Consider the following 23,271-nt stretch of genomic DNA (forward strand, 5'->3'; position numbering starts at 1 on the left):
TGATGTCCCTCGTGCACGGGTGTTGGACGCCCCTCGTGAGCAGGTGATGGACGCCCGTCGTCCGCAGATACCGGACGCCCCTGGTGGGCAGGTGCTGGACGCCCCTCGCGAGTGGGTGTTGACGTCCCTCGTGTGCTGGGGTTTGACGTCCCTCGTGCGCGGGTGTTGGACGCCCCTCGTGCGCGGGTGATGGACGCCCCTCGTGCGCGGGTGATGGACGCCCGTTGTCCGCAGATACTGGACGCCCCTGGTGAGCGGGTGTTGGACGCCCCTCGTGGGCAGGTGTTGGACGCCCCTCGTGCGCGGGTGTTCGACGTCCCTCGTGCGCGGGTGATGGACGCCCGTTGTCTGCAGATACTGGACGTCCCTCGTGTGCGGGTGTTGACGTCCCTCGTGAGCAGGTGATGGACGCCCCTCGTGCGCGGGTGATGGACGCCCCTGGTGGGGGGGGGGGGGTGAGGGGGTGTGTGGGGGGGGTGTGGGGGGGGTGTGGGGGGTGTCAGAGGCCGAGGGCCTCGGCGTGCTTGCGGGCCTTGAGCCTGAGGTCGGCGATGCTGGAGCTCTTGCTGTTGCTCTTGGCGGCGGCGGCGGCGGCGGCGGCGGCTGCGGCGGCCACCACGGCGGCGGCCGAGGCGGACTCGGCCAGGGAGGCCAGCGGGAGCCCGAAGCCCGGCGGCGGCGGAGGCACCACCGGGGGGGGAACCACCGGGGGGGGCACCGACGACGACGGCGGGGGAGGGGGCGGGGGCGGGGGCGGCGGCGGGAACATGAGGTAGGGCGCGTGCGCGGACAGGGCCCCGCCCAGCACCCCGCCCAGGGCCCCGCCCAGCGCCCCGCCGGGAACGCCCTCCAGCTGCAGCTGCGCCTGCACCTGCAACCCGCCACCACGGGGGGCGGCGGGGCGGACCGCGCGGCCCGGGCGGGGGCGGGGGCGGGGGCGGGACCAATCGCCGGGGAGGGGGCGGGGCCGGAGGCGGGGCGGGGCCAATCGCCGGGGAGGGGGCGGGGCCGGAGGCGGGGCGGGGCCAATCGCGTCGCGGGACCCGTCGCGGGGGCGGGGCCGGAGGTGCGGGAGGGGAGGAGGGCGGGGCGGAGTCGAAGAAGAGGGAGGGGCCAAGCACGTCGCGGGGGCGGGGAGGGGGGGAGGGGCGGAGTCAAAGAAGAGGGCGGGCCAATCACCCGGCAGGGGCGGAGTCAGAGGTAGGGGCGTGGCCAATGACGTCGCGGGACCCGTCGCGGGGGCGGGGCCGGAGGTGTGGATGGGGAGGAGAGGGGCGGGGCCGGAGGTGTGGGACGGGGAGGAGGGGGGCGGGGCGGGAGATGTGGGAGGGGAGGAGGGGGTGGAGTCAAAGGCGAGGGCGGGACCAATCGCCCGGGAGGGGCGGGGTCAGAGACGGGGGAGGGGCCAATCACGTCGCGGGACCCGTCGCGGGGCGGGGCCGGAGGTGTGGGGGGGAGGAGGGAGGGGCGGAGTCAAAGAAGAGGGGCCAATCACAGGGGAGGGGCGGGGCCGGAGTTGTGGGCGGGGAGGAGGGAGGGCGGAGTCAAAGGCGGGGGCGGGGCCAATCACGATGCGGGATCGGTCGCGGGGGCGGGGAGAAGATGTGGGCGGGGAGGAGGGGGGCGGAGTCAAAGGCGAGGGCGGGACCAATCACGTCGCGGGGGCGGGGCCGGAGATGGGGCGGGGCCAATCACGTCGCGGGACCCGTCGCGGGGGCGGGGCCGGAGATGTGGGAGGGGAGGGGGGCGGGGCCGGAGATGTGGGAGGGGAGGAGGGGGCGGAGTCAAAGACGGTCGGGGGCGGATCGGGGGCGGGGCCAATCGCGTCGCGGGACCCGTCGCGGGGGCGGGGCCGGTGGTGTGGGAGGGGAGGAGGGAGGGGCGGAGTCGAAAAAGAGGGAGGGGTCAGTCACGTCGCGGGGGGCGGGGCCGGTGGGGGGGCGGGAGGGGGGAGGGGCGGAGTCAAAGGCAAGAGCGGGACCGATCACGGGGGGCGGGGTCAGGGGTGGGGCGGGGCCAATCGCGTCGCGGGGGCGGGGAGGAGATGTGGGCGGGGAAGGGGGGGGCGGAGTCAAAGGCAAGGGCGGGACCAATCACAGGGGAGGGGCGGGGTCAGAGATGTGGGCGGGGAGGAGGGAGGGCGGAGGCAAAGGCGAGGGCGGGGCCAGAGATGGGGGAGGGGCCAACACGTCGCGGGGGCGGGGAGGGAGGAGGGGCGGAGTCAAAGACGAGGGCGTGACCGATCACGGGGGAGGGGAGGGGCCGGAGAGGGGGCGGGGCCAATCGCGTCGCGGGACCCGTCGCGGGGGCGGGGCCGGAGGTGTGGGAGGGGAGGAGGGAGGGGCGGAGTCAAAGACGAGGGCGGGGCCAATCACGTCGCGGGACCCGTCGCGGGGGCGGGGCCGGAGATGTGGGCGGGGAGGAGGGGGCGGAGTCAAAGGTGAGGGCGGGACCAATCACAGGGGAGGGGCGGGGAGGGGGCGGAGTCAAAGGCGAGGGCGGGACCAAACGCCGGGCAGGGGCGGGGTCAGAGACAGGGGCGGGACCAATCACGGGGCGTGGCCAGTGACGGGGGCGGGGCCAGTGACAGGGGCGGGACCAATCGCGGTGTGCGGCCCGTCACGGGGGCGGGGCCCGAGACGGGGAGGGGCCAATCACGTTGCGGGATCGATCGCGGAGGGCGTGGCCAGAGACGGGGCGGAGCCAATCACGTTGCGGGATCCGTCACGGGGGCGGGGCCAGAGACACAGAGACACAGAGAGACAGAGAGAGAGACAGCGTCCGAGATGGTGATGGGGAGGGGGGGAAACAGAGATAAAGGCGCCGTTAGAGACAGGAGACGAGATGGGGAGCGGGGGACCCGCCCCCCAACCGGGGCCCCTCCCCCTCCGGGACCCTCCCCCCATCAGGAGCCCCACCCCGGGGGGAGGGGACCGACTTTCGGGGGCCAAGTGCAGCAGAGACACCTCGCTGAACCCCAGAGACACTAGGGTCCCCGCTTGGGGACCGCCCCCCCCCCCATAGATCGATAGATATATCTAATTTATCTATCTATTATTATCTATTATTTATCTATATCTATCTGTTTATCTATTATTTATTTATCTATTATTATATTTGTATATATTACATAATATATATAATATATTTATATAGATATATTTATATCTATTTATCTATTATCATCTATCTATCATCTATCTGTCTACCTATCTATTCCTGTTAATGGCGGGAGGGGTTGGGAAGGGGTGGGAAGGGTTGGGAGGGAGGGATTGGGAAGGAATTGAAACGGCAGGAGGGGGTGGGAAGGGGTTGGAGGGGATGGGAAGGGTTGGGAGTGGGTGGGGGGCGGGAAGGGGGTAGGAGGGGTGGGAAGGGTGGGAAGGGTTGGGAGGGAGGGATTGGGAAGGAATGGAAAGGGCAGGAGGGGGTGGGAAGGGGTTGGAGGGGATGGGAAGGGTTGGGAGTGGGTGGGGGCGGGAAGGGGGTAGGAGGGGTGGGAAGGGGTTGGAGGGGATGGGAAGGGTTGGGAGTGGGTGGGGGCGGGAAGGGGGTAGGAGGGGTGGGAAGGGTTGGGAGGGAGGGATTGGGAAGGAATGGAAAGGGCAGGAGGGGGTGGGAAGGGGTTGGAGGGGATGGGAAGGGTGGGAAGGGGTTGGGAGTGGGGGGAGGGATTGGGAATAATAATAATAATAATAATAGCATTTGTTAAGCACTTACTATGTGCAAAGCACTGTTCTAAGCGCTGGGAAGGTTACAAGGTGATCAGGTTGTCCCACTTGGGGCTCACAGTCTTAATCCCCATTTTCCAGATGAGGGAACTGAGGCCCAGAGAAGTGAAATGACTTGCCCAAGGTCACACAGCTGACAGTTGGCGGGGCCGGGATTTGACCCCCTGACCTCTGACTCCAAAGCCCGGGCTCTATCCAATGAGCCACGCTGCTTCTCTTGGGAAGGGGGCTGGAGGGGGTGGGAAGGGGGCTGGAGGGGGTGGGAAGGGGGTGGATGGGTGGGAAGGAGTGGGAAGGGGTTGTGAGTGGGGGGAGGGATTGGGAAGGAATGGGAAGGGGGCTGAGGGGGTGGGAAGGAGTAGGAGAGGGTGGGAGTGGATGGGAAGGGGGGGGTGAGGGGTGGGGAGCGGGTGGAAAAGGGTGGGGGGGTGGGAGTGGAGAGAGAGGTTGGGAAGGAGTAGGAAGGGGTGGGAGGGGTTAAGAAAGGGGTAGAAGGGGGTGGGAAGAGGATGGGAAAGAGGTGGGAAGGGGTTGGGAAGGGGGCGTTTCTCCTGCCCTCCGCCCCCACCCCCAAGGAGTAATTTGCGACGTTTTTACAACGTGATTTTAATACCTGCCAACTTGCCTATAAATGCCCCTTGTCAAAGGGCCCCGCTTCCTTCCTTTAAAGCCCCCCGGGGGGGTGGGGGGGGTGTGTGTGTGTGTGTATGTGTGTGTGTGTGTTGGGTGGGGGGGGGGCCGGGAAAAGTCAGCCAAAGTCTGTACCTGTTGGAAAGGCATCCGGAGCGCGCCCATGTTGACGTAGGGGGCCACCCTGCAGGCGTCCAGGTGGCTGGCGGTGCCCAGGATCACCCCTGCTCCACGGGGGCCGGGGGGGGGGGGGGGGGGGCGGAGAGAGCCTCAGAACCCCGCCTCCGCCCCCCCCCACACAAACACACATACACACACACACACCCTGAGCAAGGCACTAGGCTCCCCACCCGCCCATCACATCCACTTCCCCCCACCCCTCTCTCTCTCTCTCACACCCACATACACACACCCTGAGCAAGACGCTCTGCACCCCCATCAGTTCCACCTCCTCTCTCTCTCTCTCTCTCTCCCACACACACACACAATCATACACCCTGAGCAAGACACTCTGCACCCCCATCAGTTCCACCTCCTCTCTCTCTCTTTTCTCTCTCACACCCACATACACACACCCTGAGCAAGACACTCTGCACCCCCATCAGTTCCACCTCCTCTCTCTTTTTTTCTCTCACATACACACACCCTGAGCAAGACACTCTGCACCCCCATCAGTTCCACCTCCTCTCTCTCTCTCACATACACACACCCTGAGCAAGACACTCTGCGCCCTCATCAGTTCCACCTCCTCTCTCTTTCTTTTTTTCTCTCTCTCTCTCACATACACACACCCTGAGCAAGACACTCTGCACCCCCATCAGTTCCACCTCCTCTCTCTCTCTTTTCTCTCTCACACCCACATACACACACCCTGAACAAGACACTCTGCACCCCATCAGTTCCACCTCCTCTCTCTCTCACATGCACACACCCTGAGCAAGACAATCTTCACCCCATCAGCTCCACCTCCTCTCTCTCTTTTCTCTCTCTCTTTCTCTCACACACACATATACACACACCCTGAGCAAGATACTCTGCACCCCCATCAGTTCCATCTCCTCTCTTTTCTCTCTCACACACATACACACACACTGAGCAAGACATTCTGCACCCCCATCAGTTCCACCTCTCTCTCTCTCCCTCTCTCTCTCACACACACACATACACACACCCTGAGCAAGACACTCTGCACCCCATCAGTTCCACCTCCTCTCTCTCTCAAACACATACACACACCCTGAGCAAGACACTCTGCGCCCCCATCAGATCCACCTCCTCCCTCTCTCTCTCTCTTTCTCTCTCTCTCTCTCAAACACACACACACATTCATCCATTCAACCGTATTTATTGAGCGCTTACTGTGTGCAGAGCACTGTACTAAGCGCTTGGGAAGTACAGGTCAGCAACATATAGTAGACGATCCCTACCCAACGACGGGCCCCCAGTCTAGAAACACACTCACAGACCCACACCCTGAGGCACTCTGCACCCCCCAATCAGATCCACCTCCTCCCCCCCTTCAAACACACAAACACACACAAACACAATGCCGAACCCGGCCCCCCACATCCGACCCACCTCTTCACACACACACAGACACACAATCAATCACACACAGACCCCCATTCACACTCACACCTCCCCCCCTGCCCCGTCGGAGAGTGTGTAGGGTCCTCTCCCGGGCGCTTAGCCCAGTGCTCTGCACACAGTAGGCGCTCACTAAATAGGACCCACCTTTGTGCATCTGGTTCTCCTGTTTCCGGCACTTGGCTCTCCGGTTTTGGAACCAGACCTGCGGGGAAAAAAGCGCTCAGGGCCAAGGCCCAGGAAAGTGGGGGGCCTCCCCATGCACCCCAATATTCATACCCATCCCCCCCCCCCGGCACACACAAACACACACACACACACACACAATGAGGAAGGGTGTCTGGGACAGGGGGACGACATTGGTTCCAACCCTGGCTGCCATCCGATATTGGATCAATCCATCGTATTTATTGAGCGCTTCCTGTGGGCAGAGCACTGTACTAAGCGCTTGGGAAGTCCAAGTTGGCAACATCTAGAGACGGTCCCTACCCAACAGTGGGCTCACAGTCTAGAAGGATATTGGGGTGAGGGTGGGGAGGTTTGGGGGAACCCCTGGGTTTCCTGAGTCTCGTGCAGACCCCTTCCCCACCTCTCCCCCGGGGCCTGGGGGATTCCCCAATGCCCAGAGACGTCCTGGAGGGATTTGATAATAATAATAATAATAATAATAATTGTTAAGTGCTTATTATGTGCAAAGCACTATTCTAAGCTCTGGGGGGATACAAGGTGATCAGGTTGTCTCGTGCAGACCCCTTCCCCACCTCTCCCCCGGGGCCTGGGGGATTCCCCAATGCCCAGAGACGTCCTGGAGGGGTTTGATAATAATAATAATAATAATAATAATAATAATAATAGTATTTGTTAAGTGCTTACTATGTGCAAAAGCACTGTTCTAAGCGCTGGGGGATACAAGGTGATCAGGTTGTCTCGTGCAGACCCCTTCCCCACCTCTCCCCCGGGGTCTGGGGGATTCCCCAGTGCCCACAGACGTCCTGGGGGGATATGATAATAATAATAATAATAACAATAATGGTATTTGTTAAGTGCTTACTATGTGCAAAGCACTATGCTAAGCGCTGGGGGGATACAAGGTGATCAGGTTGTCTCGTGCAGACCCCTTCCCCACCTCTCCCCCGGGGCCTGGGGGATTCCCCAATGCCCAGAGATGTCCTGGAGGGATTTGATAATAATAATTATAATTATAATAATAATAATTATAATAATGGTATTTGTTAAATGCTTTCTATGTGCAAAGCACTGTGCTAAGCGCTGGGGGGATACAAGGTGATCAGGTTGTCTAGTGCAGACCCCTTCTCCACCTCTCCCCCGGGGTCTGGGGGATTCCCCAATGCCCACAGACGTCCTGGAGGGGTTTGATAATAATAATAATAATAATAATAATAGTATTTGCTAAATGCTTACTATGTGCAAAGCACTGTGCTAAGCGCTGAGGGGATACAAGGTGATCAGGTTGTCTACTGTAGACCCCTTCTCCACCTCTCCCCCGGAGTCTGGGGTTCCCCAATGCCCACAGACGTCGTCCTGGAGGGATTTGATAATAATAATTATTATTATAATAATTATTATTATAATAATGGTATTTGTTAAATGCTTACTATGTGCAAAGCACTGTGCTAAGCGCTGGGGGGATACAAGGTGATCAGGTTGTCTAGTGCAGACCCCTTCTCCACCTCTCCCCCGGGGCCTGGGGGATTCCCCAATGCCCAGAGACGTCCTGGAGGGGTTTGATAATAATAACAATAATAATAATAATAATAATAATAATAATATTTGTTAAGTGCTTACTATGTGCAAAGCACTGTTCTAAGCGCTGGGGGGGATACAAGATGATCAGGTTGTCTCGTGCGGACCCCTTCCCCACCTCTCCCCCGGGGCCCAGAGACGTCCTGGAGGGGTTTGATAATAATAATAATAATAATAATTTCTAGACTGTGAGCCCGCTGTTGCGTAGGGACCGTCTCTATACGTTGCCAACTTGGACTTTCCAAGCGCTTAGTACAGTGCTCTGCACACAGTAAGCTCTCATTAAATGCGATTGAATGAATGAATGATGGCATTTGTTAAGCGCTTACTATGTGCAAAACACTGTTCTAAGCGCTGAGGGGATACAAGGTGATCAGGTTGTCCCACGTGGGGCTCACAATCTTAATCCCAATAAGACAGATGAGGTAACTGAGGCCCAGAGAAGTGAAGTGACTTGCCTAAAGTCACACAGCTGACAAGCGGCGGAGGCGGGATTAGAACCCATGACCTGTGACTTCCAAGCCCGGGCTCTTTCCACTGAGCCACGCTGCTTCTCTATCTGTTTGATAGTCAGAAAGGGAGGAGAGGGTCTGCAGAGAACCCCAATTTGGACGAATAATAATAATAATAATAATAATAATAATGGCATTTATTAAGTGCTTACTATGTGCAAAGCACTGTTCTAAGCGCTGGGTGATACATGGTGATCATGTTGTTCCACGTGGGGCTCCCAGTCTTAATCCCCATTTTACAGATGAGGTAACTGAGGCTTAGAGAAGTGAAGTAATAATAATAATAATGACATTTGTTAAGCGCTTACTATGTGCAAAGCACTGTTCTAAGCGCTGGCGGGGATACAAGGTGATCAGGTTGTCCCACGTGGGGCTCACAGTCTTCAGCCCCATTTTACAGATGAGGGAACTGAGGCCCAGGTTTCTCCCCACAAACCCTCATCCCCCAAGCTGTTTCCAGTGCTTAGAACAGTGCTTGGCACAGAGTAAGCACTTAATACTACTACTACTACTACTACTACTACTACTAATACTACTACTAATAATAATAATAATAATGTTGGTATTTGTTAAGCGCTTACTCTATGCCTAGCACCGTTCTAAGCGCTGGGGGAGATACACGGTAAACAGGCTGTCCCACGTGGGGCTCACGGTCTTCAACCCCATTTTCCAGATGAGGGAACTGAGGCCCAGAGAAGTGAGGCGACTCGCCCACAGTCACACAGCTGACAAGTGGCAGAGCTGGGATGCGAACCCATGACCCCTGGCTCCCAAGCCCGGGCTCTTTCCACTGAGCCACGCTGAAGTGACTTGGCCAAGGTCACACAGCAGACAGGTGGGGTTGTCGGGATTAGAACCCATGACCCTCTGACTCCCAATCCCGGAGAGCAAAGGGAGAGAGTCAGGGTGACGCAGAAGGCAGTTCGCTCCTCCTTATTTATTTTTTTTTGGGGGGGGGGGGGTCCCGCAGGGCTTAGTACAGTGCTCTGCACACAGTAAGGAATGGGGGTCCCCCCTTCTCCAGGGAGCCCCTCAATCCTGGAGGACTCCCCCCTGAATCCACCACCACCCCCTAGTCTAGTCTCCCCCCCAAACCCTCAGCGCTTAATAAATGCCATTATTATCATTATTATTATTATTATTATTATTATTATTAATTATTATTATCCCCCAAGCTGTTTCCAGCGCTTAGAACAGTGCTTGGCACAGAGCAAGCACTTAATAATAATAATAATGTTGGTATTTGTTAAGCGCTTACTCTAGGCCAAGCACCGTTCTAAGCGCTGGGGAAGACGATGATGATGATGATGATGATGATGATGATGATGATGATGATGATGGCATTTATTAAGCGCTTACTCTGTGCCAAGCACTGTTCTAAGCGCTGGGGAGGTTAGAGAAGCAGCGTGGCTCAGTGGAAAGAGCCCGGACTTTGGAGTCAGAGATCATGGGTTCAAATCCCGGCTCCACCAACTGTCAGCTGTGTGACTTTGGGCAAGTCACTCAACTTCTCTGGGCCTCAGTTACCTCATCTGTAAAATGGGGATGAAGACTGTGAGGCCTATGTGGGACAACCTTGTAACCTCCCCAGTGCTTAGAACAGTGCTTTGCACATAGTAAGTGCTTAATAAATGCCATTATTATTACAAGGTGATCAGGTTGCCCCACGGGGGGCTCACAATCTTCATCCCCATTTTACAGATGAGGTAACTGAGGCAAAGAGAAGTTAAGTGACTCGCCCAAAGTCACACAGCTGACAGTTGGTGGAGCCGGGATTTGAACCCACTCCCAAGCCCATGTTCTTTCCACTGAGCCACGCTGCTTCTCTGAGGTCAAGCTTAACAAATTTATTATTATTATTATTATTATTATTATTATTATTGTTATTATTGTTATTATTAGCGTGGCTCAGTGGAAAGAGCCCGGGCTTTGGAGTCAGAGGTCATGGGTTCAAATCCCGACTCTGCCAATTGTCAGCTGTGTGACTTTGGGCAAGTCACTTCACTTCTCTGGGCCTCAGTGACCTCATCTGTAAGATGGGGATGAAGATTGTGAGCTCCCCGTGGGACAATCTGATCACTTTATAACCTCCCCAGCACTTAGAACGGTGCTTGGCATATAGTAAGCGTTTAAAAAATGCCATTATTATTATTATTATTGTTATTGTTATTATTATTACGCGCAAGCTACAGCCTCCGCTAGCTCAGTCGTCTCGTCCTAACACTAATAATAATTACAATATTTCTTGAGTGCTTACTAGGTGCCAGACACTGTACTAAGCGCTGGCTGGATCCAAGCAAATCAGGTTGGACACAGTCCCTGCCCCATAATCTCCATCCCCACTTTATGTCTGTACCTATTTATTATTCTATTTATTTTATTAACGATGTGTAGATCTCTATAATTCTATTTATTTATATCGATACTATTGATGCCTGTTTATTTTGTCTTTTTGATGTCTGTCTCCCCCCTTCTAGACTGTGAGCCCACTGTTGGGTAGGGACCGTCTCTATATGTTGCCAACTTGGACTTCCCAACCGCTTAGTACAGTGCTGTGCACACAGTAAGCGCTCAATAAATACGATTGAATGAATGAATGAATATAATAAGTGCCATTATTATTATTATTTTGATGCCGAATTGTGCTTTCCAAGCGCTTAGTACGATGCTCTGCACCCAGTAGACGCTCAATAAATACGATTGGATGAATGAACGAATTTTCCGGATGAGGGAACTGAGGCCCAGAGAATTAATCACCTGTATATATGTATATATGTTTGTACATATTTATTACTCTATTTATTTATTTATTTTACTTGTACATAGCCATTCTATTTATTTTATTTGGTTAACATGTTTGGTTTTGTTCTCTGTCTCCCCCTTCTAGAGTGTGAGCCCACTGTTGGGTAGGGACTGTCTCTATATGTTGCCAACTTGTGCTTCCCGAACGCTTAGTACAGTGCTCGGCACACAGTAAGCGCTCAATAAATACGATTGATTGATTGATTAATTAATTAATTAATTAAGTGATAATGGCCTTAATTAAGCGCTTACTATGTGCAAAGCCCCGTTCTAAGCGCTGGGGAAGTGACAAGGCGATCAGGTTTTCCCACGGGGGGGGCCTCAGAGTCTTCATCCCCATTTTCCAGATGAGGGAACTGAGGCCCAGAGAAGTCAAGTGACTTACCCAAGGTCACTCAAGCAGGCCAAGGGGCACTTGGCGCAGTGCTCTGCGCAGGGTGGGCGCTCAGTCAGTAACCGCTGGGAAAGAAGGACTACTAGGGACTGCCAATTTGTACTTCCCAAGTGCTTAGTACAGTGCTCTGCACATAGCAAGCGCTCAATAAATACGATTGATGATGATGATGATGACTACTACGTCCCCGGGCTCAGAGATTCCGTCGTCGCGTCCTCTCCCGAGCGTTTAGCCCAGTGCTCTGCCCAGACGAGGCGCCCAATAAATAGGCCCCACTTCCCCACTCCCCTGGTGATGATGGGGAACCAAAGGGCCGCGTTGAGCGATAATAAATCAGGCCGGGGGTGATCGGAGATCAATTCCAATTAGGCGAGAATATGCTAAGTAAAGCGCAGTACACTGGTTTGGACAGTTATTTCTTCATTAAGGATCACTCGGTGATTTCTTTCACAAACGCTCTAATCTGATTTCCTTTTGATTTCCATTAGAGACAGTGAATAATGACATTTAATTTAGCCCCGCGCCATAAACCCAAAGATATTTGTTGTAATTGAATTACTGCCTGCTTCCCGGGAATGGCCTCATAACTTTCAATTATAACCCGGACAGCTGGGCGATATGACTTTTCCCGGGCAACGCTAAAAATAAAAGGTTAATAAGGACGAGCTACCAGAGGAGCTTCAATTTATTTACGGCGGATTCCCCCGCTAAATTGAAACTCTAGCCTTTCGCGACAAGGGACGAGCTGTACGGGGAGGAATTATCAAACCATTCGGCGAGTATTAAAAATACAACGGCTGATGGGCCCAAAAATGCCTCGACTTCCTCGCCTTAGGTGGGCGACCAAACGTTGTGGTCGTGCTATACAAACGCGTTTTGTTATATGGCCCGGTGGTTTTGCGCTTAGTGCACACCCTAAGCGCTCAATAAATACGATTGAATGAATGGATTTGTAAATGAATACACTGAATACGCGCACACACACACTCATCTGTACCTACAGACATCGACATCTATAATATAGATGGGTGTGTACATCTAGATCTAAAAATATAGATGGGGGTGTGTGTGTGTGTATTTGCGCTTAGTGCACACCCTAAGCGCTCAATAAACACGATTGAATGAATGGATTTGTAAATGAATACACTGAATACGCGCACACACACACTCATCCGTACCTACAGACATCGACATCTGTAATATAGATGGGTGTGTACATCTAGATCTAAAAATATAGATGGGTGTGTGTGTGTGTGTAGTCAATGTATTAATTTACAAATCCACCTGTAGATCTCTTATCTCTAGATATGGAGATAGATCTACATCTATCTAGAGAGAGTATGTAATATAGAGAGAGATGTGTGTTTCTACATACAGATATAGATGTGTGGGTATATCTATAGCTAGAAATGTGTTTATTACATGTATTCATTTACAAATCCACCCCTACATCTATAGCGCTAGATATCTATCTATCTATCTATCTAATCTATCTATATCTATCTATCTATCTATATATTATCTATCTATATTATAATACTATCTATAATATTATCTATAATATAATAAAATAATATCTATAATATAATATCTATAATATCATCTATAATATTATCTATCTATATATTATTGATAGATAGATATCTACAGTTATATCTACATCTAGATATGTAGATATACATACACCTCTATATCTATTATAGATATCTATACCTATAATATTATCTATATCTATCTATCTATCTATATCTATCTATCTATATCTAATCAGAGTATGTAATATGTAGAGAGATATGTGTTTCTAGATATAGATATAGATATGTGGGTATATCTATAGCTAGAGATGTGTTTATTACATGGATTCATTTACAAATCCACCCATATATCTACAGTGCTAGATATATATATATATATAATATTATAGGTATAGATATCTATAATAGATATAGAGGTGTATGTATATCTACATATATATGTATATATAACTGTAGATAGAGATGTGTGTATTAAATGTATTAATTTACAGATCCACCCATCTATCTATATCTCTAGAAGAGATGCGCGTGTGTCTATATATCTATATCTAGATATAGTTATATAGATCTAGATCTAGTTAAACTAGATATAGATGTGTGCATGCTAATAACAGATATTAATATATTTAATAGCCATAGCTAGCATATTATATATTAATCTATATTAAATTCATCTATAGACAGCTAGATCTGTATGTATGTATATCTTTGGATTTAGATGTGTGTATTAATACATTTAATAGGCAGTGGTATCTATTATAATAGAAAATATATTGATAGATATTAAACGTATCTATCTAACTAGGATGTGTGTGTGTGTGTGTGTGTGTGTGTGTTTGAAATTAATACTTTTTTTCTTTTCCACGAACGCTCCCTTCCCGTCTCTCCTCTTTTTAATGGGACGTCAAGAAGGGGCATTTCAAGATGACTCTCTCTTCCTAGAGTTTCCTGCCTTTTTTCTTCCGCCCACCCCCGGTATTTACAGTTGTCCTTTTTCTTTTTTTCAGTCGCAGCTGAATCAATAACCCGCCTCCTCCCCTTACTTTGGATTGGGGGTTCTTCGAGCGCTTGGAGAACCAATTTTCTGTAACTATGAACATCCTGTTAAGGTGCTACTCGGTAATAAACTACTGGGAGGAAGAGGGCAGAATTCAATTACGAGTAATTTATTTTTATAGAAACAGTACATCAAGGCCCGGGCGATATTACAGAGTCTGAGCCGGAGATACCGGGAGATGACATAAAAGTTGATGTCCCCTTGGGCCAAAGTTTAATCTTTCCATTAATTTAGACGGCTCTGGGAGATTCATCTTGTGGGAGCCGAGGGGAGATCCCCGTTGGCCTGGAATTGTCTGGTCGTTTTTCCCCCCCGCCTTGGAAAGAGGAAAGGGACCCGTCTCTCTCTCCCCCTCCACCTCTCCCAAGTGGATTTCCCGAATTTTCCCCCCCCAAAAAAAACCCGCATTGGGAAGCCGTGGAGTTCCATTCCCGGCTCCGTCGCGCGGCTGCTGTGTGACCTTGGGGGAGTCATTTCCCTCCTCAGGTCCCTCACCTGTAAAACTGGGGACGTGGGACGGTCCCGACCCGACCGGCTGGTATCCACCCCGGCGCTCAGTACGGTGCCCGGCACTTAGTGAGCGCCTGAACCAATACCCTCATTATTGATTGTTTATTTGAGGGTTGGTTTGGGGTTAGGGGTCCCTAAGGGGGACCCCTTCCCCCCCGCGCAGACTCGACAGATACGAGAGGCGGGGGGATGGATCTGTGTCTGGTTTATTGGGGTGCTGTCCTCTCCCAAGCGCTTAGTACAGTGCTCTGCACACAGTGAGCGCTCAATAAATACGACGGAATGAATGAAAGGATCAGAGACAGAGGTGGGAGGCCCGGATCAGAGAGAGGGAGAAGGGATCAGAGACATAGGGAGACAGAGGTAATAATAATAATAATAATAATAATAGTATTTATTAAGCACTTACTATGTGCAAAGCACTGTTCTAAGCGCTGGGGGGATACAAGGTAGAGAGACAGGATCAGAGACATAGGGAGACAGAGAGCAAAACTGCATCTTGCAATGTGGGGCTAGTTTGGACCCTTCTAGTCCCTTCTAGGCTGTGAGCCCGTTGTTGGGTGGGGACCATCTCCGTATGTTGCCGATTTGTACTTCCCAAGCGCTTAGTACAGTGCTCTGCACACAGTAAGCGCGCAATAAATTCGATTGAATGAATGCATGAGGATCAGAGATGGAGGCAGGCAGATGGAGGTGGAGCCACACGACACCCCCAGGTCTCTCAAGAGAAGCAGTGTGGCCTGGTGGATAGAGCCCGGGCCTGGGAATCAGAAGATCTGGGTTCTAATCCTGCCCCCACCGCTTGTCTGCTGGCTGTGACCTAAGGCAGTTCTCCGTGCCTCAGTTTCCTCATCTGCAAAACGGGGGGAAAGAGCGGGGACATGGATTGTGTCCAACCTGATTAGCTTGCATCTACCCCAGCGCTTAGTACAGTGCCTGGCACAGCGTAAGAGCTTAACAAAGACCAGAAAAGTGGGTGGGGGGGACGACATCTCCGGTGGGGGGGGAGCTGAGAGAAGACCCTGCGTAGCTTAGCCGAGCCTGGGACTCAGAGGACCTGGGTTCTAATCCCGCCTCCGCCGCTCACCAGCTGTGTGACCTTGTGCAAGTCGCTTCACTTCCCTGTGCCTCAGTTTCCCCTCTGTAAAAAGGGGACGAAGACTGCGAGCCCCACGTGGGACAACGACCTGTATCCAACCTAGACCGTGAGCCCGTTGTTGGGTAGGGACCGTCTCTTTACGTTGCCGACTTGTACTTCCCAAGCGCTTAGTACAGTGCTCTGCACACAGTTAGCGCTCAATAAATACGATCGAATGAATGAATGATTGAACCTGATCTTCTGGTATCTACCCCAGGGCTCAGTACAGCGCTTGGCTCCAAGTGAGCACTGAAAAAAATACCAGTTTTTTAAATAATAATGATAATGATAATAATAATTCTTTTATTACCTGCACCCTGGCTTCGGAAAGGCCCAGCCTCTGGCTGAGTTCCTCCCGCATGAAGGCGTCGGGATAATGGGTCTCGTCAAACAGTCGCTCCAACTCGTTGAGCTGTTCCAGTGTGAAGTTGGTTCTGCTCCTCCGCTGCTTCAGTTTGGTCTGGCCATCCTCGTCCTCCGACTTGACATCCTCCCTCTTCTCCTTGCACTCGTACAGGCCTGGGGGAAGCAGGGGCCGAGGGGTGAGGAGGGAAGGGAGTTCAGCCTTGGGGGGGGCGGCAAGGGAGGGGGGCCCCCCAAACTCCCTCCTCTCGGCTGGAGAAGATGTCCCAGCCGGACTCCTGGGGGAAGGCCGAATTTTCTCCCGCATCGCGCAGACGGGCCTCTCCCTGCTCTTTTATTGGACCATCTGTCTCTGGCTCTCTCTCACCATCTCTCTCTGTCTCTGGCTCTCCCTGACCATCTCTCTCTTGCTCTCTCTGACCGTCTCTCTCTGTCGCTGGCTCTCTCTGAGCATCTCTCTCTGCCCCTGGCTGTCTCTGACCATCTCTGTCGGCCTCTGGTTTTCTCTGACCACCCCTCTCTGCCTCTGGCTCTCTCTGACCATCTCCCTCTCTCTCCCTGACCGCCTCTCTCTGTCTCTGGCTCTCTCTGACCATCTCTCTCTGTCTCTGGCTATCTCTGACCGTCTCTCTCTGCCTCTGTCTCTCTCTACCCATCTCTCCGCCTCTGGCTCTCTCTGACCGTCTCTCTCTGCCTCTGGCTGTCTCTGACCATCTCTGTCGGCCGCTGGTTTTCTCTGAGCCTCTCTCTCTGTCTCTGGCTCTCTCTGATCATTTCTCCCTTTCTCTCGCCCTCTCTGACCATCTCTGTCAGCTTCTGGCTCTCTCTGAGTGTCTCTCTCTCTGTCTCCGTCTCTCTCTATCCGTCTTTCTCTGCTTCTTGCTGTCTCTGACCATCTCTGTCAGCTTCTGGTTCTCTCTGAGCGTCTCTCCCTGGCTCTCGCTCTCTCCGACTGTCTCTGTCGGCCTTTGGTTCTCTCTGAGCGTCTCTCTCTGTCTCTGGCTCTCTCTGACCATCTCTCCCTGTCTCTCTCTCCGACCATCTCTGTCAGAGAGACAGACCATCTCTCTCTATCCTCTGGGTCTCTCTGACCATCTCTCCCTGTCTCTCTCTCTGACCATCTCTGTCGGCCTCTGGTTCTCTCTGAGCGTCTCTGCCTGTCTCTGTCTCTCTCTGACCATCTCTCTCTATCCTCTGGGTCTCCCTCTTCCTTCCCTATTTATACCTCTGCCTCTGTTTCCCTACTTTGTTTCTCTCTCTAACTCCCCTGGTCTCCGTTTCCCAAATACCCTAGGGTCCCACACAGGAAAGGAAATATTCCCTCCGGGAAATTAAAGTCCGAGCCGGGTGTCCAATGGCGGGAAGGTGAAAAGTCGGGCCCAGACGGACAGATACTTTCTTATTTTTTTCTTTTTACAGAGCTGAGTCTCGTTCGAAATTTCTCCGGGGGAAAGAGGGCGTGGAAAGAAAGGGAGAGGGAGAGAAACAGGGAGAGAAATGAGGTTATTGGAGGGGGAGAGCGTAGCAGACCTCTCCAAATTTTTCTCTGAGATACCCAGGGCTCCAGTGAAACACACACACATACACACACACACACACACACACACACACACCAGGGAAACATGGACAAATTGTTCAGTGAAACACATTCGGAGACTTCAGCGTTATGGGCTCCCATCCTCCAGTGAAACTCGCATTCACTCCTCAGCCAAATATATATGCAGACTCCAATGAAACACGCATGCACTCGGCACTGAAACATGCAGAGGCTCAAGTGGAATGCAATCCTCAGCACGAATGCAATCCTCAGTGAAAAATGCACGTACTCCTCAGTGAAATATACACAGAGTCAAGTGGAACACGAATGCAATCCTCGGTGAAAAAATGCACCCACTCTTCAGTGAAACAGATTCAAGTGGAACACGAATGCAATCCTCAGTGAAACATAGGAAGATTCTAGGTGAAACATGAATGTAATCCTCAGTGTAACATATTCACGGACTCCAGTGACATCTGTTCACTTTCCAGTGAACCAAGGGAAATAGACACACAAACTCCAACGCATTCATTCATTCAATCGCATTTATTGAGCGCTTACTGTGTGCAGAGCACTGTACCAAGCGCTTGGGAAGTACAGATCGGCAAACGCCTTACGAATAATAACAATAATAGTGGAATTTGTTAAGCGCTTACTACGTGCAAAGCACTGTTCTAAGCGCTGGGGAGGCTACAATAATAATCATAATGATAATAATGGCATTTATTAAGCGCTTACTAAAGGAAGTCACGCTGGAGTCTCTACTCTATCATTCTCTCTGAAGTTATAGGAAGAGCTGCCAAGTGCCAAACAGACAGACTGACAGTTATCAAAATGTATGTAAATACATAAAAAAGGTAAAATTGAGTTTTATGCCACTGAAGTCTTAATAATAGGACGTAGTTGTGAGTGCTCTGATAAGAGGTCAAGAGAAAACACTATTCACTGCTTGGACCGGTGAATCCAATGAAACTTGGTCGCACTCCCCGGAGAAACACGCACACGACTCTCCAGCGAAATATCCCCACGCTCCCACAAGTTCCCGAGCGCTTTTCATTCATTCAATCGTATTTATCGAGCGCTTAACGGGTGCGGAGCACTGTACTAAGCGCTTGGGAAGTACAAGTCGGCAACATATAGAGACGGTCCCTGCCCAACAACGGGCTCACAGTCTAGAAGGGGGAGACAGACAACAAAATCAAAACATGTAGACAGGTGTCAAAATCGTCAAAACAAATAGAATTAAAGCTATGTGCACATCATTAGCAAAATAAATAAAATAGCAAATACGGACAAGTAAAATAAATAGAGTAATAAATCTGTACAAATATATATACAAGTGCTGTGGGGAGGGGAAGGAGGTTGGGGGGGGATGGGGAAGAGGAGAGAAAACAGGGGGCTCAGTCTGGGTAAGCCTCCTGAGCGCTTCTGTACCTTTCCATAATACATTTATTTATAATAATAATAATAAATAATAATACTTCTATTATTGTATAAGTATATTATTTACAATAATGTCTGTCTCCGTCTCTAGCACGTTGTGGAAGGTGACTGTCACGGTGTTATACTCTCCAGTCCAAGCGCTTAGCAGAGTGTTCTGCGCCCAGTGAGCGCTCCATAAATACGACTGATTGATTGATCGATCGACTGAGAAATACAGGCGCGCGCAGACACACAACACAAACGAAAACAACCGACTTACATTCACAAAACGGGAGGGCACACACTCGCAGATGCAGGCACACACCAGGGAAGGGCCTCCCCTCCCAAACATCCCTCTCGGGGACAGGCAATTGAAAAATATTCAAACCCACGAAATAGGCTCACAAACGCGTGATAAAACGCGGAGGGAAAGGATTCGGGATGCCCAGGGATCTGGGACCCGATTAAACTTCCACGCCTAACTCCAATCGGGGAAAAACACACATAAAATGCGTTCCTCTCTGTAGGACACCCAAGACGCACGCTAGGAAAATATATTCCCATTTATGCATCAGTTCATCATCATCATCATCATCAATCGTATTTATTGAGCGCTTACTATGTGCAGAGCACTGTACTAAGCGCTTGGGAAGTACAAATTGGCAACATAAATCATCACAGATTTACCCACCCAAACTCATCCTCTACACCCTTAATCCTGTCACCCCTCTTTTCCTCATTTTTCCCCTCCCCACCCCCCATCCCTACTCCCTCCGGGTGGCTTCGTAAATCAGACCAGGATTTCAGTCAATCGTATTTATTGAGCGCTTACTGTGTGCAGAGCACTGTACTAAGCGCTTGGGAAGTACAAATTGGCAACATAAATCATCACAGATTTACCCACCCAAACTCGTCCCCTACACCCTTAATCCTGTCACCCCTCTTTTCCTCATTTTTCCCCTCCCCACCCCCCATCCCTACTCCCTCCGGGTGGCTTCGTAAATCAGACCAGGATTTCAGTCAATCGTACTTATTGAGCGCTTACTGTGTGCAGAGCACTGTACTGAGCGCTTGGGAAGTACAAGCTGGCAACATATAGAGACGGTCCCTACCCAACAGTGCCCGCGTTGTACAGAAAGCGGGCGCGGAAACGGAATAAGCGGGGAGGAAAGTTATCGGTGGGCAAACGGGGAGCGTTCCTCCGGGAATCTCGATGCAGGGGAGTCGTCCAGTCCATCGTATTTATTGAGCGCTTACTATGTGCACTGCGCTAAGCGCTGGCGCCGTCGAATCCCCGGCTTCTTTCCCGCACCGACTTGATATGATTCCCATCGAAATCCCGTCGAGGAGGTGAAATCTCCCCATCCCAATCCGATCCCAGTAGGGATCCCAATCCGATCCCAGTCGGGATCCCAATCCGATCCCGTTTCCCACCGGGGCAACGAGGCTGAGCCCGAGGATTCACTCAGTCGTATTTCTTGAGCGCTTACCGGGCAGGGCACTGTACTAAGCGGTGGGAAAGTACAATCCAACAATAAACGGGGCCCACCAGGAGTTTACAGTCTGGGGCTGGGGGAAGACACAAATCGATCCAGAAATTTAATTGCAGAGCTCTGGATTTCCTTTTCCCTCTTGGAGCGAACCCCGAAATTCCCCTGCTTTGAACTGAGGATACACACACACACACACCCCATTTAGACACACACACATACACACAATACACACACAAACACAAACCACCCCGGAATCAAAAGGGAAGCTTGGAAGAAAAGTCGGCCACCCGAGTCTTCTCTCCGGCAGATTTCAGAGTTCTGAATGCGTGGGAGCCTCTGGGGAAGGATTCCTGAGTTGTGAACTTAACTTTATATATACATATATATATATATATATATATTCAAATATATATATGTATCTTTTTCATCACTACGAATCCATCAAGAACTGCTTAAAGATTGACACCAAACCACCCAGTCTCCTCGATGCCCAACTGAAACGCAGGAATGCAAAATTCCCACCTGTCTGGATGGAAGACGCCTTTCTGGACGCGTTTTTTAATTAAGATTGCCACCCCCTCCCCTTGGTTTTTCTCCCCTGAGCCTGCAAATTTCCCGTGGAGGCGAAACGAGGTGTAAGTAAGCTCTCACAAGGAGGGCAAGGACGGGCCGGTTTGGGAAAGTCTCCTTGCTGCAGAAATAATCGATAATTGAGAATAATCGGGTCCGGGAGGTTCACACTTCCAGGCACGCACACGACACGAGGATTCACAAGCCGTCGCCCACGAAATCACTCTGCACTTTGGAGATTCTCAGAAAAAAAATAATAAAGCCACCTGCATTTTCCTGTCGAAACCTCTTTCCTGGGGGGCTGTTTGATCATTCCCCAGGTAAAGCATCCAAATCGGGAGAGGGAGTACACCCCAACTCTCTTGGATTCGGTTTGGTTTATGAGTTTTCCCGTTGGAAGAAACTCCGTCCCGAATTTGGGAAGAACGAGTCTCTCTCTGGGCTTCTCCGTCGGCCCTGGGCGAAAGACAGTCGGTCTAAGCTGGTTGTGGGAAGGGATTGTGTCTCCTTAGGGTTGTGTTAATAATGATAATAAGTACGGTATTTGTCAAGCACTGTTCTAAGCGCTGGGGCGGCTGCAAGCCGATCAGGTTGTCCCTCGTGGGGCTCTCGGTCTTCGTCCCCCTTTTCCAGATGAGCTGACTGAGGCCCAGAGCAGCGGAGCGACTTGCCCAAGGTCACACAGCCGACAAGTGGCGGAGCCGGGATTAGAACCCACGTCCTCCGGGCTCTTGCCACTGGGCCACGCTGCTTCTCACTGGCCGCTCCTGGAGAGTTTAATACGGCGCTCTGCACACGGTAAGCGCTCAATAAGTACGATTGAATGAGTGGGGCAATTATTCGGGACATAAAAACACACACACACACACAAACACATACAACAATGGCCCAGCTCCCCTCGCTAGGACCCCCGAGCCTCCAGGCCCCGGCCCAGATGATGCCCTCCCCTCTAAATCTCCCCTCATTTTCCCAAATCTCATCCCTGCGGAGTCCGAGCTTCCCGGTTTCACAGGAAGAACCCGCTGGGATCCGGTCCGCATTCCCGCCAAGCTCGCTCTCTTCCTCCCTTCAAGGCCCTGCTGAGAGCTCACCTCCTCCAGGAGGCCTTCCCAGACTGAGCCCCTTCCTTCCTCTCCCCCTCGTTCCCCCTCCATCCCCCCTATTTTACCTCCTTCCCTTCCTCACAGCACCTGTATATATGTATATATGTTTGTACATATTTATTACTCTATTTATTTATTTTACTTGTACATATCTATTCTATTCATTTTATTTTGTTAGTATGTTTGGCTTTGTCTCCCCCTTTTAGACTGTGAGCCCACTGTTGGGTAGGGACTGTCTATGTTGCCAATGTGTACTTCCCAAGCGCTTAGTCCAGTGCTCTGCACACAGTAAGCGCTCCATAAATACGATTGATGATGATGATGATTCCCTTTTTCTCAGGCCCGGAGTCTTCGTTTCCTAAAGACCTGAGGTTGAGGGTGGTGGTGGGGGGGACGCCTACCTTTCTACCAGTCTGGGGGGGTCCTGTCTGTCTTTCCGTCCGTTTTGGGGGGGCGTCTAGCCCCTGTGCCCAGCTGTCTGTCCGACTAAGGACCAGCTAAGGACCGGCCTGGTCATCAGGATAAGGGAAGAGGCCGATGGGGCTTCCGGATGAGTGGGAAGTTTTTTCCCCCCCTCCAGCCCCCCAAATCCCCCCAATCCCCCCGGACCTTACCTTCGGCCACCCTGGCCGGCCCGAAGTCCTTGACTTTGTCCTTGTCCCCATCGCCGGGATCCTTGAACAGATGGCTCTCGGGGAGATCCGGGAGGTCGGCGTCCGGGCCCCCCAGCTCCCGACCTCGACACAAGCCACTCTCCAAAACTTCCCGGTAGGTGATAGTCTCCTTTTTACCTCCTCCACCCCCTCCTCCTCCTCCTCCTCCACCTCCTCCTCCTCCTCCTCCGCCACCGGCCTCCTTGCTTTTCTGGTCGAAAGATTTGGACACAAAAGCGGTCAGTTCTTCCATGACGGGCCGGGGGTCGTATCCACAGAGATCCCCGGGAGAGACAGAGAGAGAGAGAGAGAGATCTCGCCCGTCCCGCGTCCGGAGAAGATGGGGTTGGAGAGACTGGGCTCCCCCCTCCCTCTCCCCCCGATCCCTCCTGCTGTTATTTATGCCTTTCGATGGGAGATCGCGCTATTTATACATGTCTACCTCCCCACCCGCCCCCCAGCCTCGCTGT

General features: G+C 52.1%; 1 protein-coding gene across 1 annotated transcript; it reads right to left on the reverse strand.

The window, feature by feature from the left end:
* Window positions 1-499: 499 nt before the first annotated feature.
* On the reverse strand, window positions 500-23,054 carry SHOX (short stature homeobox). Its single transcript, XM_038757464.1, has 6 exons — window positions 22,763-23,054; window positions 15,971-16,179; window positions 6,096-6,153; window positions 4,497-4,585; window positions 753-871; window positions 500-668 (listed from the first exon to the last, which is right to left on the reverse strand). Exons 1-6 carry the CDS (start codon window positions 23,052-23,054, stop codon window positions 500-502), a joined length of 936 nt encoding a protein of 311 aa, XP_038613392.1.
* Between the last annotated feature and the right edge of the window lie 217 nt (window positions 23,055-23,271).

The sequence above is a fragment of the Tachyglossus aculeatus genome, chromosome 15 (genome assembly GCF_015852505.1).
Source record: "Tachyglossus aculeatus isolate mTacAcu1 chromosome 15, mTacAcu1.pri, whole genome shotgun sequence".
NCBI lineage: Eukaryota > Metazoa > Chordata > Mammalia > Monotremata > Tachyglossidae > Tachyglossus > Tachyglossus aculeatus.

Bases quoted from the DNA above. Each gene is read 5' to 3' on its own strand.
- SHOX (XM_038757464.1), bottom strand. From the start codon at position 23,054: ATGGAAGAACTGACCGCTTTTGTGTCCAAATCTTTCGACCAGAAAAGC. The intron at 16,180-22,762 runs GTAAGGTCCGGG...TGCTTCCCCCAG, and splicing joins GCCGGCCAGGGTGGCCGAAG to GCCTGTACGAGTGCAAGGAG. The intron at 6,154-15,970 runs GTAATAAAAGAA...TTTTCCCCGCAG, and splicing joins TTTCCGAAGCCAGGGTGCAG to GTCTGGTTCCAAAACCGGAG.